At 41.4% G+C, this 16,515-nt stretch overlaps 1 protein-coding gene across 5 annotated transcripts in view; it reads right to left on the bottom strand.

Annotated features, from left to right (window-relative positions):
- KDM2A (lysine demethylase 2A) overlaps positions 1–16,515 on the bottom strand; it is a 94,405-nt gene that overhangs the window by 38,207 nt on the left and 39,683 nt on the right. For all 5 annotated transcript variants that reach the window (XM_059709936.1, XM_059709934.1, XM_059709933.1 and 2 more), the window contains 3 exons: positions 6,536–6,714; positions 570–676; positions 116–209 (listed from right to left, as the gene is read on the bottom strand). In XM_059709936.1, the coding sequence (XP_059565919.1) occupies positions 116–209; positions 570–676; positions 6,536–6,714 (380 nt within the window). The remainder of the gene's footprint in view (positions 1–115; positions 210–569; positions 677–6,535; positions 6,715–16,515) is intronic.

Genomic DNA, 16,515 nt, shown 5'->3' on the forward strand with positions numbered 1-16,515 from the left:
TGAGCAGGACAATCTCCTAATAGATTCACCTCCACGTATATTAAGCAAGCATGAACTAAAGCAAAGTCATATAACCAGTGTCAGATTCCAACCCCCATCACAACTATAACCGTACCTTTCCCCCTTGATGGATGTGATACCAGACAGAGGTACCACCAAAGTCGACATGGAAGTCAGTATAGCAGCCTCGAACACTCATTAGACAGTACCTGACCCCAAAAAAAGCAGCAGTGTTAGTGCACTGATGAGAAAAAGAGGACCTGCCCCACCACAATGCCATACTCTCCCCAGTACACTCCCTCTATCTTCCATCTAATCCACTCCCAGTCAGTGAGAGGAATGCAATTGCAAGTCATCTCATTCCCAGTATAAATTTTTTTCTTTAACCATGTGATCATGGGCTGTAATACTCTTACATACACTCTTCCCTTTGGGACTGTAAAGGCTACTCTAAAGAATTCATGCTTTTGATCATTTAGGATACGGGGCATGGCGCCTAAGGAACCAATCCTTGCTACTACTTTGGTCTCCCCTAGCACACTGAGGAAAATGCAGGGTAAGCCACTTACTTCTGCACTTTAGGGTACTGCATCTCCAAGATGGCATTTGTTGATTCAGTCTGACTTTCCTTCAAATGCCTTGGCCACATGTTGTCTACCCAGTCAATGAAATCCACCTTTAAAAAGGAAAACATTTAGGCTTCAAAGGTAGGGTCAGGATTAAAGAGAATTTTAAAATCAAGAAAAATAGAATTTTGCCCAGCTGGTATAGCTCAGTGGTTGAGTGGTGACCTATGAACCAAGAGGTTGAGGTTTGATTCTCAGTCAGGGCAAATGCTTAGGTTGTGGCTAGATCCCGAGTAGGGAGCATACAAGAGGCAGTTGACTGATGATTCTTCCTCATTGTTGGTGTTTCTATCTCTTTTTCCCTCTCCCTCTCTCTGAAATCAACCAAATCATTTTTTTTAAAGAAAAATGAATTTCTCAAAACACACACTGAAAGACTGACTATAATTATAAGTGAACTAAAACAATCTGTTGCTGAATCTTAGTACTGATGGGCAAACACTCTAGTAATTATTATTTAACGAGAATAAAGACTAATGGTTCTATCAACATGATCATAAAGACAGCACTAATCAAAGTGAAGTTATTAAATAACAGTAGTGTCCAGCCAAGCCTTCTCTTCTGTGTTGGTTCTGGTATAATCAACTCTATTTTTTTTTTTTTGATACAATAAGAGGCACTACCTGGAAGGTACCTATAAACTAACAGAAAGCTATAACACTACTAGAGCAACGAAGATATCAAAAGTTAAAAAAGAAAGAAAGACAAAGAAAAAAAATCCAGTAGGGATTTGAGCTTTGCATGAATCTAGATGGTTAGAAATCAGAAGTTCCAGGTCATGTTTTCTCAAAATCTTATGTAACTAGTGTGGCTCAATGGTTGAGCGTTGACCTATGAACTAGGAAGTCACAGTTTGATTCTAGGTCAGGGCACATATCTGAGTTGTGGACTCAATTCCCAGTAGGGGGTGTGCAGGAGGCAGCCGATCAATGATTCTCATCACTGATGTTTCTATCTCTTTCTCCCTCTCCCTTCCTCTCTGAAGTCAATAAAAATATTCTTAAAAAATACACACACACACACACACACACACACACACACACACACACACACACACTAGAGGCCCAGTGCATGAATTCATGCATGGGTGGGGTCCCTCGGGGTGGCCTGTGGAGATCGGGCCCCACCTGGCACCCCACCTTGGTCTGGTGCTGCCCCCTCATCTGCTCCAACATTCCACCTGCAGGCTGCTGCCCTGCTCCCTCAGTATCTGGAAGCTGGGCGGTAGCCCTGCCCCCTGCCACTGGTTGCTATCTGCAGGGCAATCAGAGGGTGATTGGGTCCCCACTGGCATCCACCTTGGCCTGGCACCACCTGCTCCACCATCCCACAGCAGTCCCCCTCTCCTCCAGGCCCATTGGGGCCAGCAGCAGCACCGCCAACGCCCACCATATTCCATGCAGCCCCATGGTGGTCAGTGCATTTCATAGCAAGCAGTCAAACTCCCAGTCTCCAGTCAAATGACCACCCAAGGACACAATTTGCATGTTAGGCTTTTATTATATAGGACTTTTATTATATAGGATATGTTTATTGATTTCAGAGAGGAAGGGAGAGGAAGAGCTAAACAGAAACATCAATGATGAGAGAATCACTGATCGGCTGCCTCCTGCACAGCCCCCACTAGGGATCGAGCCTGCAACCCGGGCATATGCCTTTGACCGGAATCGAACCCAGGACCCTTCAGTCCACAGGCTGACGCTCTATCCAGTAAGCCAAACCAGCAAGGGCAGAAATCAATAAAAAACATTTTTAAAAATCATATGCAAGCCCCTGGAACTCATCTGTAAAATGAGAATAATTACCTGAAAGAGATATTATGAAGAGTAGATATATCTACATGTTAAAGTTTTTTGAAATAATATTATCAGAATTTAGGAATCTGTTTGAAATAATATGTGCTGAAAGAAATGAGAAGTGAAAATATATGAACTTATTGAACACTTTACACTGAATTGTAACACATTCTGGACCTTCAAATGTCTATACCCAAGCACGGAACTCTAAGAAACAGTCTCAGTAGATAAAGTGTGAGCCAAACAACCATGAATCCAGCATAGCACTGACATTGTAAATATCTAACTTACGACTGTACAAAATATGTAGCTAGTAAGCTTTATAACAACATGTTTGATTAAAAAATACACATCTAGACAGATGCATACAGTCTGTGCATAATGAGATGAGACAGGTGTCCAGTGGACACCCAGATGTAAACTGTGGGAGAGTGTATGGAAATGACATGCAAGTTGAAACAAGCAAGATTAGGAGCAACTATGAAGGTTAACTTGTTGCTCCATTTCAAAGAAGTTCTGCTTAGGGAACCACCAGTTTTAATTAACCAAGCATTCACTAGGCCTAGAACACTGAATGAAACCCAGATTCCTTTCTTTCTCTCAATCAAAATCTACTTTCTGTTCACTTAATGCAGTAGTCAGCATCTCCCATCTTCTGGTAATATCCTTTAGAAAGTCTTTATCAAAATAATGAATAATTGTATTTGCTCAATACACTGTAAATTTTTTTTAAAAAATAATATATATTATTGATTTTTTACAGAGAGGAAGGGAGAGGGATAGAGAGTTAGAAACATGGATGAGAGAGAAACATCGATCAGCTGCCTCCTGCACAGCCCCTACTAGGGATGTGCCTGCAACCAAGGCACATGCCCCCGACCGGAATCGAACCTGGGACCCTTCAGTCCACAGGCCGACGCTCTATCCACTGAGCCAAACCAGCTAGGGCAGTAAGTTCTTATGTCCAATGGGGGAGAGGGAAATTAAGAAACACATGAGTATTCCTTTATCAGGTGTCCATTCAGAGAAAGCTGAACTACTCTGGCCAGAATTTCTCACCTGCAACAAGTCACTCATCTTGGCCTCCCTTTATTTGTTATTATCAGGTTGTCTGACTTCCAGGAGAACAATGTGGTAAGGTGTTCATGCTTTTAATCTTTAGGCTCTGGATAGGCTTTTTGTTAAATGGCTTCATCCATTTGAGAGCAAGTAGGGATAACCACCAGGTTCTACCTATTCTGCACCAATATAGGCCCAACTGGTAAGAAGTCTAATACCTAGGACCTAATGTATTCATTCATACACTGCAAAAACAGCTCATGGCCTTCCATAAACTAATTTCCTCATCACCAAACAAATCTGCACATTGTATCTGTTGCTAATTTTTATCTATCTCCCAGTTACTGCTGGAATGACAGTAGTAAACAATCTCTCTTGTCTCACCAAAGAATCCCACTTTATGCTAGCATCCACAATGGCACTTAAAAGTTGCCCACCTTACTCTCCCTGTGCACCTGCTTTTATACATTCTGTTCCTTCTGCCTGGAATTCTAGTCTTCCTTTGATTTTCTTAGAGAGAGTGGAAGGGAAAGAGGGAGGAACGGAGGGAGAGAGAAGGAGAGAGAGAAATAGTGATGTGAGAGACACACACACCGATTAGTTGCCTCCCACATGTACCCTGACCAGGGCTGGAAGTGAATCTTGACTGGGAATGTAACCTGCAACCTGTTTGTTCGTGGGCCTGATGATCTAACCACTGAGAAACACAGGCCAGGGCTAGTCTTCCCTCTCTTTGCATCATTATTTCCTTCACGTTAAGTTTAGGTATCACGTCCTTTAAAGAGCTTCCCCAGTTTGCCTCCAGTTTAGTCCTTCCTATTGGCTTTCACAACATTCTCATTCTGTATTTATTCTCTTTTGAAGCATTTCCATATTGAAGTTTATATAAATGCCTATCCTCTGGTCTTTCTCCCCATGAGACTCTGAGCATTTTGAGGATAAGGATGGCCTTATTGTCTACAGTACCTCTGGCACCTAGCACAGTGCTTTAGCATCTTAGCATGTGGTAGGCACTTGAACTAATAAGCTAAATTGGAAAATATGAAAGATCATAGTGAACAAGAGATTATATCGTTTATGTAAAAAACATGAATGAATACACTTGTCAAAACTCATTGAAAGGTACATTTAAAATGGGTACATTTTATTGTATGTCAATTGTACCTCAATAAAGTTGATTTTTTAAAAAAGCATTATTGAGATATATTAGAAAAGACCTAAATAAATGGAGGGGTATACTGTGGGCAGAAAACCCCCAAAACAGTAAATAAATAAATAGTAATCCAGCAGAGTATGTTACCGCTTATATAGCAAGGTCATAGAAAGCTTGCTTGATTTTAGGATGTGACCTTGGTAATAGCTCACTCAATCTTTCTGGCCAGGTCTTAGGTACCTTAAAGATACTTGTGCATTAACCCTTTGTCCTTAGAAAATTTTCTACTTCTGAGCCCTTTCACAGATTCTATTCCTCCATTTAATGGTACAGTATTTTCTAATTTTTTAAAATGATTTTTTAAAAAATATATTTTTGCCAAAACCGGTTTGGCTCAGTGGATAGAGCGTCGCCCTGCAGACTGAAGGGTTCCAGGTTCGATCCCGGTCAAGGGCATGTACCTGGGTTGCGGGCACGTCCCCAGTAGGAGATGTGCAGGAGGCAGCTGATTGATGTTTCTAACTATCTCTCTCCCTTCCTCTCTGTAAAAAATCAATAAAATATATTTTAAAAAAAACAACCAACCAAAAAACTAGGGGCATAATGAATCAATTAAGGATGTTACAAAGAAGGCTTCATGTGTAAGTTACACATTTCTAAATTTAAAAAGAAAAAGAAAAAGTATGATCCAGATCAAGCTTTAATTTTATAAGTACAACCATATTTCTTTTAAATTGAAATTCTAAAAATATTAAGGAACACATTTATAAAAATAGGTTATTGTAATTATTACATTCCTCACTTAATTGAACTCTTTATTTATTAAGTAGACCAGGTTTGGCTAATAACAAAATTAAATGTACCTATATTTCCTGTCTTCCTGTATTTCCATATGACCAAACAAACAAAAATTACTATTAAAAAAACTTTTGTCATTCTACGGGGGGAAATGTTTTCTTAATGAGAAATTCTGTATTTAATTATAGCATCTCAAGTTATAAGAAGCAATGACAAAAAATTATCTATTCAGATAATAGTGAAATACTGTGGATATTTTCCCACTGGTCTATACATATCTATGTATTAGTATAATAACAATGTAACTTAGTAGTAAGCTATACACACACACACACACACACACACACACACACGATGATGTTAAAAGCAATTACAATATCTTAGCTTTGAAAGTCAAAGGGATAAAACACGGAGATCTTGACTTTAAACAATTAGTATATTCCAAGTTCCAGGTGTAATATTTGACAAAAGTGAGTCCTGAGTCAGGAATTAAATGAATAAAATTTGTCTGTAAATGACTAGGTGTATTTCAAAAGTGAAAGCAATCCCCATCATAAAAATAAGTTTTCTCAATGTCCTATAGACAGTCACTACTTAGCCAAGAAATGGGTAAAATCAGCATCTATCTTCAGGAGAGCTTGGATCAAAGACTAACTTTCCCTAAGTATGGGGTGTCAATTTATTGCTACTAGTTATCCAGTAGAATCTACTCCAAAATAATTTCATAAAACAATCACCTAGCTCTAAACCAGTTTTCTCCCAAGCTTCTCAGCAAACATAAACCTATAGGACAGAAATTTATAAGGCAAACTTCCTATTGACAGTACTTACAAGAGTGAATTTTAAGATTATTCTTTATTATGTACAAAGGCCAATGTTCCTAAATTAAGTATATTGGTGATGTAAATCTGAATGGTCCCTCCCTATATAAAATTAAATTATTTTAGAAAATGATGGACCATCTAAAAATGCAAATTATCCTTATCAAATTGTCTTGTCCTCTTTATCTTCATCTTGGTATGTACAGAAAGTAATACATTCTCCTAGTAAATATACAACTCTTTTGGTGACAATGACAATGTGGAAAAAATGGTTAGACTAACCGTGGAGGGCCTCTGCACCATGTTCTCCAGCCTCGTGTGGCTAAACTCTAGGCTGATGACATTATAGAGTTTTTCTCGTTCCTCCTCTGGGGTCTCATAGTAGCGTGTCCACTGAGCCATCGTCATTTCAATACCTTTCTGTGTGTTCACATCCATGACATCCACCATGCGACGACTCCCTGCCATGAAAGATGCACTGATTATCTCTACTGAGCCATTGATATCCATAATACATTAAGACTATAAAATACAAGTGAAAGTAAACAAACTAACCCTTTCTTATTTAAGGTTTTCAATAACAAAGAGATAGTTGTGACTTGAGATAATCAACAGAAAATCAAATCACAGAAAATGGGGAAGACAATGGGTAATATTAAAAATAACAATCACTCCCTTATGTCATGTTTATTTATATGGTTAGGCACTGAATCTTATATTCAATATCTCATTCAATCCTAAATGCTAAGTAGTAATCTCCATGTCACAGATGAGAAAACGGGTGATAGGTAACTTGCAGGACAAAGCAGGACAAGAATGCAGGTAGCCCAATTTTAGAGTCAATGTACTTATCCACTGAGCTACGCTGCTTTGATGCAGGTTTGAAACAGAATCTAATCTCTCCCACAAATTGAGTAAAACACCGATTCTTTAGTGAGTACTAGATTAAATTTCAATCTGTCTACTCTTTTGTTTAAAAGGGTTATTTCCAAAACCTGTCAAGTATTTCTAATATAAATTTCCCTTTTCATACGTTCCACAAATATTTACTAAGATACCTACCATAAGGGACATAAATATCTATTTACATCAGACTCCCAACTAATCATAACAACCACAACAAAAGGCAGAATGCTAGAAGAGGTAGCATAAAATACTAGGGGAAGAAAACAATAGTTTTGGAGCCAAAGAGATCTAATGTACATCTCATCTCTAATTCTAGTTGGCCAAGTTATTTAACTGCTCTGAACCTTAATATCATCTTCTATAACTTGTGAATAATCCCTATGGGTGGCTGTGAAAATTTAGTCAGTAAAGTAAAAGGTTTAACACAATTAAACAGTAATTAAAAATAAAGGAAAATATATAACCTATACTGATCAGAGAAGAAAAAAAGAGGGTAGGAGAATCGTTGAGCTTGGCTCTAAAGAATAAACAGAATTTCAGCAAGAAAGATTCCACAGAGAGAATTCCAAATAGAGGCAACAGCATAAGAGAAGATATGGAAAGGCAGCACAGCTAAAAAGTTAAAAAAATTGTGGTTAAGGAAGGGAGAGAGAATAAAAAGCTACTGCTGGAATATTAAGAATACTGTTCAACTTGCATGAAACTAACAAATACCTACTACATACCTGGCCTTGGCAGATATAAAGTAGTATTAGGACCTCATCCCTTGCCTTCAAGGAGTTTACAGTCTGGTTAGAGATAAAAGATAATAGGCAAGAGGACAAGAATATGGCCACAATGAAGTAGACATGACAGAATACATAATCAAATATAACATAAGTAAGGCAACGGACCAAACTACCCTTCATGTTTTAGAAGGAAAAGCAAATGTTAAATCATATTTCAAATGACTTGAAATACTACTTCAGACCCACTAGAATGGCCATATAATAATAATAATAATAATAATAATAATAATAATAATAATAATGAAAAATAAGTGCTGGCCAGGATGCAGAGAAACTGGAACCCTTAGACTTTGGTGGTAGGAATATAAAATGATGCAACTGCTGTGAAAAAACAATTTGTGGTTCCTTAATTAAACACGGAATGGCTACATAACCTAGCAATTCCACTGTGAATATATATTCAAAAGACTCAAACTCAGGTGTTCTAACAAAAACTTCTACATGAATGTTCATAGGATCTCTGGTCCAATAGCCAACAGGTGAAAATAATGCCCATCAATAGATATGTGGATTAACAAAATGTGGTATACCCAGCACAATGGAGTATTATTTCACCATAAACAGTAATTAAGTACTGTTACATGCCACAAGATAGATAAACCTTGAAAACATGCTAAGTGAAAGAAGCCAGACATAAAAGGTTACATTTTGTGATTCCATTTATATTAAATGTCCAGAATAGGCAAATCCAGAGACAGGTAGCAGATTAGTGGTTGCCAGGGTCTGAGGGAAGGAGGGAATGAAGATTGACTATTTAATGCGTAAGGTGTTCCTGTTTGGGGTGATAAAAAAGTTCTGGAACTATTTATTAACGGTGGGTGCACATTGTGAATATACTTAATGCCACTGAGTTGTACACTTTAAAATTACCACAATAGTAAACGTTATCTGTATTTTACAATAAAAACATGTATCCTATATAATAAAAGGCTAATATGCAAATAGATTGAACGGCAGAACAACCGGTCGCTATGACATGTGCTGACCACTAGCGGACATGTGCAGAACATGGTGGGTACTGGCCACAGTGGGATGGTGGAGAAGGTAAGCAAGGGCGCCAGACCAAGGTGGGGCGCTGGTCGCTGTCATTGGGATGAGCCTCTGGTGGTTACTAAAAATTCTTTGCTTCCACATGCCGTAGTCCTGCCTGGCGCTAGCACCTCCTGCTGGCGCTGGTCCCGCTCGCACCACAGCCAGTGCTGGAGCTGCCGCTTGCACCTGCTGTTGGTGCCCGGCGTGGGTCCTGATCACTTGGTGCCATCAGCAGGTGCAAGCGGCGGCTACTGGCCCTGATTGCCCGAGGGCTTTTCCACCTCTCCCTGCCCCTGAGGGGCAATCAGGGCAGCAGCCACAGCTCACACCCCCTGCTGGCTGGCCTCAATCACTCCACACAATCAGTGGGTGCGAGCAGGGTTGGCGCCGTCAGCGCGTGGGAGCGGGGCTGCCGGCAGACGAGACTGGGGGACTGCGGCGGGAGGGGCCAGGCTGGGGCGCGGAGGATGGGCCAAGACCCGCCCCTATGCCTACCGCAGCCTTGCAGCCCACAGTTCCTTCCAGGGTGCACGAATTCGTGCACTGGACCCCTGGTCCTATATAATAAAACCCTAATATGCAAATTGACCAAATGGTGGGACAACCGGTTGCTATGATGCACACTGACCACCAGGGGGCAGATGCAGAAGGTGCCCCCTGGTGGTCAGTGCGCTCCCACAGGGGGAGCGCCACTCAGCCAGAAGCCGGACTCACAGTGGCAAGCACAGTGGTGGTAGCAGCAAGTGGGCCTAAGCCGGCAGTCAGACATCCCCCGAGGAGTCCCAGACTATGAGAGGGCACAGGCTGGGCTAGGGGACCCCAACCCCGACCGCTGCATGAATGTTGTGCACTGCTTTCATGCACCAGGCCTCTAGTATATATATAAAAAGCCAGCCCTAGCTGGTTTGGCTCAGAGGATAGAGCGTCAGTCTGCAGACTGAAGGATCCCAGGTTCGATTCTGGCTAAGGGCATATGCCCAGGTTTCGGGCTCAATTAGCAATGGAGGGTGTGTGGGAGGCAACTGGTCAATGATTCTCTCTCATCATTGATGTTTCTATCTCTCTCTCCTTCTCCCTTCCTCTCTGGCATCAATAAAAAGATATTTAAAAAATAAATAAAATGAAATAAAACACCAGCCACTGGAATGCCGGAACAGCCGGAACGACCAGTCACTATGACGCCCACTGCCCAGGCCAACCAGCCTGATCGGGGGTGGGGCCAGCCGACCAACCTCCTGCGGAACCCCCTCTGACCTGCCCAGCCCCCCCCCCCCCCTTCGATCAGGGGTAGGGCTGACCGGCCAACTTCCCGTGGCTCCTACCCCCCACCAGCCTGGCCCTGATCGGCCCCATGCACAAATTTGTGCACCGGGCCTCTGATTAAAAAGTGACTGTTTTCCTTCAAGAATGTAAATCAAAGCAAAAGTAGTTCCACTGTTAATGCCACCAGAGCACTTAGTACTCTGTGTACGTACCAGAGCACTTAGATAAAATAATGGCATAGTGCCCTAGCACTGTGGTTTAATGGATAGGACATAGGCCTGTGGACCAAAGGGTTCTGGGTTCGATTCCGGTCAAGGGCATCTACCTCAGTTGCAGGCTCCTCCCAGGCCCAGGCCCTGGTTGGGGCTTGAGCAGGAAGCAACCAATCGATGTGTTTCTCTCACATTGATATTTCTTTTTGCCTTTCCCTCTCTCTTCCACTCTCTCTAAAAATCAATGGGAAAATATCCTCAGATGAAGATTTAAAAAAATGACATAGTAATAGCTAACATTAATTGAGCACGTACTATGTTTTAAGCACTTTACACTTAAGTAACATTGTCCAAGGTTACACAGCTAGTAATTAGTAGAGTTGGGATTTAAACCTGGACAGTTCTGCCCGAGTCCATACTCTCAACCAATATATCCCATCACAAAATTTTTACACCATAGAATGATTTTCTTCTTTTTGGGACATGAACTGATACTAGAAATGTAACATTCCACTTAAGTATAAAAGAAGACTGGATTAAGCCATAGTACATATACTGGTAGTGATAATGGATTCTTGTAATCACTAATAGTCTGTTCATTGCATTTTGACAATCGTTAGTTATCCAAGAGAAAACCGCCCCCAACTATCCTCTTAAGTATATGATTGCGAGTGGAAAAGAGGGGACAGAAATCAGTTTTGGCAGTTTTTCCAATTTCATTTGTGAATTTTTAAAATATAAATGCAGGGATACAAAGCATTCACGCAAATCAAAATGTTTCAGTAAACAAGTTTCAGCAGTTCAACTTTATAACAATTATAAATAAACCTGTTCAAATTTTCTGAACAATGTCAGCATTTGGATTTTTTAAAGAAACAAGTAAATTTCTTACTGATGGAACTCAATGGTGTTTGTTGCACTTTTGTCACACAGTAGATTCCATCCATTCACTATACTTTCTGAGTTGTCTCACATGCAAGTACATTTTATTTTAAAATATATTTTATTGATTTTTTACAGAGAGGAAGGGAGAGGGATAGAGAGTTAGAAACATCGATGAGAGAGAAACATCAATCAGCTGCCTCCTGCACACCCCCCACTGGGGATGTGCCCACAACCAAGGTACATGCCCTTGACCAGAATCGAACCTGGGACCCTTGAGTCTGCAGGCCGATGCTCTATCCACTGAGCCAAACCGGGTAGGGCTGCAAGTACATATTTTTAATGTCTGTCTTCTAAGTCTGCTATTAAAATACATTAAATTATAAAACCCAAAACAAAAACAAAAACCCAACCACCTAGACTTCAAACAACCTGGACATAAAGTTAGGTATCAGTTGAAATTTCTGAAAGTCTATTCCAGTGGTCAGCAAACTCATTAGTCAACAGAGCCAAATATCAACAGTACTTCTTCAAAATAGACTCGCCCAGGCCGAAAACCGACTTCTGCGCATGGGCCACGAAGTTTCAATCGCACTGTACGTGCACGCCCGCACGTGGTATTTTGTGGAAGAGCCACACTCAAGGGGCCAAAGAGCCGCATGTGGCTCTCGAGCTGCAGTTTGCTGACCACAGGTCTATTAGATTAGATATAATCACTGCTTTATTTTAATCCTCACTCAAGGATATGATTTTATTGATTTTTTGAGAGAGAGAAAGGGAAAAGAGAAAGGAGGTGGGGGGGAGGGGAGAAACATCGATGTGAGAAAGAAACATCATATGCCTCCCATATGCCCTGACCAGGAATCGAATCCAGAATCTTTTTGGTGTATGGGATGACACTCCAACTAACTGAGCCACACGGCCAGGGCATCACAGCTTTATTTTAAATCACAGCAAAGATATCTGTGACTATTCACAGGTCTATCTGGAAAATAAAAGTTTCCAAAGATCATTATTAGCAATAAATATTTAAAAAATGGTAAAAAAATGATAAGAAATCCAAAAGGAGACTAGTGATTGAATGAGTCCTTTTATTTGTACAGTGGGGCCTTGACTTACGAGTTTAATTCTTTCTGAGACTGAGCTCGTTAAGGAGCTCGTTAACTCAAATTACTCTATCAACTCAATGCAAAAAATTCTCCGAGAGACAGCTGGTATCTCAAAAAACTCATTAGTCGGGACACTCGTAAGTCAAGGCCCCACTGTGTAGCTCATTACATTTGGATAAGTCTATGAGGAGATCCTGAAGTTTCTATTTTTAACACAGGTGATTCCGATACAGGTCATTTGTGGCCCACAAACCCGTAAGAATGCTTGACCCATAGAGAAAAGCTGTGGTGGTCCATTTACTTAAAAGGTCTAAGGCAGTGGTTCTCAACCTTGGCTGCACATTAGAATCACCTGGGAATCTTTTTAAAATCCTGATTTCTGGCCTCATCCTCCGGAAATTCTGTTTCTTTGTTACTAATGTTGTGGCCCCACCCCATAACAAAGAAACAGAATTTCCGGAGGATGAGGCCCAGAAATCAGGATTTTAAAAAGATTCCCAGGTGATTCTAATGTGCAGCCAAGGTTGAGAACCACTGCTCTAAGGAATTACTGCTCTGGAGGTCCATTAGGAAAAGAAGTCAAGTGATGGGCTGATAAGTACTAAAGGTCTTTCTGATGCCTCTTGAGAGAGCCCTACTTTGAAAAGAGTAATAACAGAAAAGCATTTTACTCAACAGGTTTACTGAGTACCTACATCAGGGGTCCTCAAACTTTTTAAACAGGGGCCAGTTCACTGTCCCTCAGACCGTTGGAGGGCCGGACTATAGTTAAAAAAAAAACTATGAACAAATTCCTATACACACTGCACATATCTTATTTTGAAGTAAAAAAACAAAACGGGAACAAATACAGTATTTGTATTTGCATGTGGCCCGCGGGCCGTAGTGTGAAGACCCCTGACCTACATACTCCAGAGAATATGCTAGGTACTAGGAAATACATAGTGACAGGCAGGTAAGTGGAATCTAATGTAGAATCACCGAGGGAGTAAAAAATACAGGGAATGAGAGAGCTTTCCTCTACTGGGGCTATCTTTGACTTTTACAGTGGACGGCAAACTCATTAGTCAACAGAGCCAAATATCAACAGTACTTCTTCAAAACAGACTCGCCCGAGCCGAAAACCGACTTCTGCGCATGGGCCACGAAGTTTCAATCGCACTGTACATGCGCGCCCGCACGTGGTATTTGTGGAAGAGCCACACTCAAGGGGCCAAAGAGTCACATGTGGCTCGCGAGCCGCAGTTTGCCGACCACTGACCTAACAGGATAAACAGAAATTTATCCAGATGTCTAAAAAGGGCCCTCAAGTGGCCAAGAGATAGTACTGCAATATTTAATTTCCAAAGCAAGAGATTTCAGTGCAGCTTCAGCATAGAGGAAATTTAGTGGTAGAAGGAAAACATCAAACAACTTTTGTTTCATGTCCTGTTGGAAACCTTTCTAAAAGATTTTAATCTACTTTACTGCCTTATCGTGTATAGGAGAGTGACCATCTCTGAATTCAGTACTGTCTCACTGAACAGCAATGGTCTGCAGAAAATGGACTTGAACCTTTACTGACCATAGGAGGTGTTCTTCTTTAACTAGATTGTTCTAATTTGCTTTCTTTTTACTAATTTTGAATACAATAAAACATAAATCAGATTAAAGACTTAAGTTAACCAGTCACTGATGAAGAAAAATTTTAATGTATCTACTCAGTTTACAAAGTTTCAAACCTTGGCCTAGTTAACAAATGTAGCATTGGTAAAAATTTCCTGGAAATTTCTCTGCTTTTAGGGGGGAAAAAAGAAAATCAAATATGAATGAAGCTTCATTCTTGGCTCATAGATATAAAATTTCACTTTCCAGGGGAGGTTGGCCTGGAAGGCACGATGTTCTGGAGAGAAAGTGGTGGGGAGTGGGAGAGAGATGCACAGAGATAAAAATGGCAGGTAGGAAAGAAGTATCGGGTTCAAATGTTTTACCTCAAATGAGTGCTAAACAAAGCAACTTAGTAACTCCCTCTGAGAAAATTCTCAGTTGCTGAATTATAGTTTCTAATCAAGAAACTACTTCAGAGGAAGAAGCAGGGGGAGAACCAAGATGGCGGCATAGGTTAACGCCGGAGTTTGCTGCCTTGAACAACTACTTCAAAAGTGAAACTAAAAGACAGAACGGACATCACCCAGAACCACAGGAACGCTGGCTGAGTGGAAGTCCTACAACTAGGAGGAAAGAGAAACGCATACGGACACTCAGAGGAGGCGCAGTGCTGAAGTCAAATTCTGAGGTGCGGAGTGCGCGGAGCGGGCTGGCGGCGGAGGGCGCGATTGTTGTTTTCAATCGGGAGGGAGTCGCAGACTCTGAGCTCCAGATACAGGCGAGTCTTTAGGGACCCAGGCTCAAACGGGAGAAGCGGGACTGTCGGGCTTCGGTCAGAGCGAGTGCAGCTTTCTCTCCGAGCTTTGCAGCGGGTGCTGGAACTCAGAGAGGCAGAGCCCCTGGGGACAGGACTGAGAGCCGCCATAACTGCTCTCTCCGGCCCGCCCTGTTGATCCCATGAGACCCACCCGCCCCGCCCAAGCCCTGCACAAAGGCATTTGCCGGATAGCCTCAGGCAAAGGCTAGATTAGCACCTCCCTAGAGGACAGAAGTTCTCTCACTGCAGACACAGCTAATTTTCACAGCCACTTGGCCTGGAGGTCAAACCCTCCCTGGTATTAGCTACAACAATCAAGGCTTAACTACAAGACTGCGCACAAAGACCACTAGGGGGTGCACCAAGAAAGCATAACAAAATGCAGAGACAAAGAAACAGGACAAAATTGTCAATGGAAGATATAGAGTTCAGAACCACACTTTTAAGGTCTCTCAAGAACTGTTTAGAAGCCGCCGATAAACTTAATGAGATCTACAAGAAAACTAATGAGACCCTCGATGTTATGTTGGGGAACCAACTAGAAATTAAGCATACACGGACTGAAATAACGAATATTATACAGACTCCCGACAGCAGACCAGAGGAGCGCAAGAATCAACTCAATGATTTGAAATGCGAGGAAGCAAAAAATACCCAACCGGAGGGGCGGAATGAAAAACGAATCCAAAAATGCGAGGATAGTGTAAGGAGCCTCTGGGACAGCTTCAAGCGTACCAACATCAGACTTATAGGGGTGCCAGAAGATGAGAGAGACCAAGATATTGAAAACCTATTTGAAGAAATAATGACAGAAAACTTCCCCCACCTGGTGAAAGAAATGGACTTACAGGTCCAAGAAGCGCGGAGAACCCCAAACAAAAGGAATCCAAAGAGGACCACACCAAGACACATCATAATTAAAATGCCAAGAGCAAAAGACAAAGAGAGAATCTTAAAAGCAGCAAGAGAAAGAAACTCAGTTACCTACAAGGGAATACCCATACGACTGTCAGCTGATTTCTCAACAGAAACTTTGCAGGCCAGAAGGGAGTGGCAAGAAATATTCAAAGTGATGAATACCAAGAACCTACAACCAAGATTACTTTATCCAGCAAAGCTATCATTCAGAATTGAAGGTCAGATAAAGAGCTTCACAGATAAGGAAAAGCTAAAGGAGTTCATCACCACCAAACCAGGATTATATGAAATGCTGAAAGGTATCCTTTAAGAAGAGGAAGAGGAAGAAAAAGGTAAAGATACAAATTATGAACAACAAATATGCATCTATCAACAAGTGAATCTAAGAATCAAGTGAATAAATAATCTGATGAACAGAATGAACTGGTATTTTTAATAGAATCAGGGACATAGAAAGGGAATGGACTGACTATTCTTGGGGGGGAAAGGGGTGTGGGAGATGTGGGAAGAGACTGGACAAAAATAGTGCACCTATGGATGAGGACAGTGGGTGGGGAGTGAGGGCGGAGGGTGGGGCGGGAACTGGGAGGAGGGGAGTTATGGGGGGGAAAAAAGAGGAACAAATGTACTAATCTGAACAATAAAGATTTAATTAAAAAAAAAAAAAAAAAAAGAAACTACTTCAATCCAATACATACTTCAATGCTCCTAAACCAGGGGTGGGCAAACTTTTTGACTCGAGGGCCAC

The sequence above is a fragment of the Myotis daubentonii genome, chromosome 9, assembly GCF_963259705.1.
Source record: "Myotis daubentonii chromosome 9, mMyoDau2.1, whole genome shotgun sequence".
Taxonomy (NCBI): Eukaryota; Metazoa; Chordata; class Mammalia; order Chiroptera; family Vespertilionidae; genus Myotis; species Myotis daubentonii.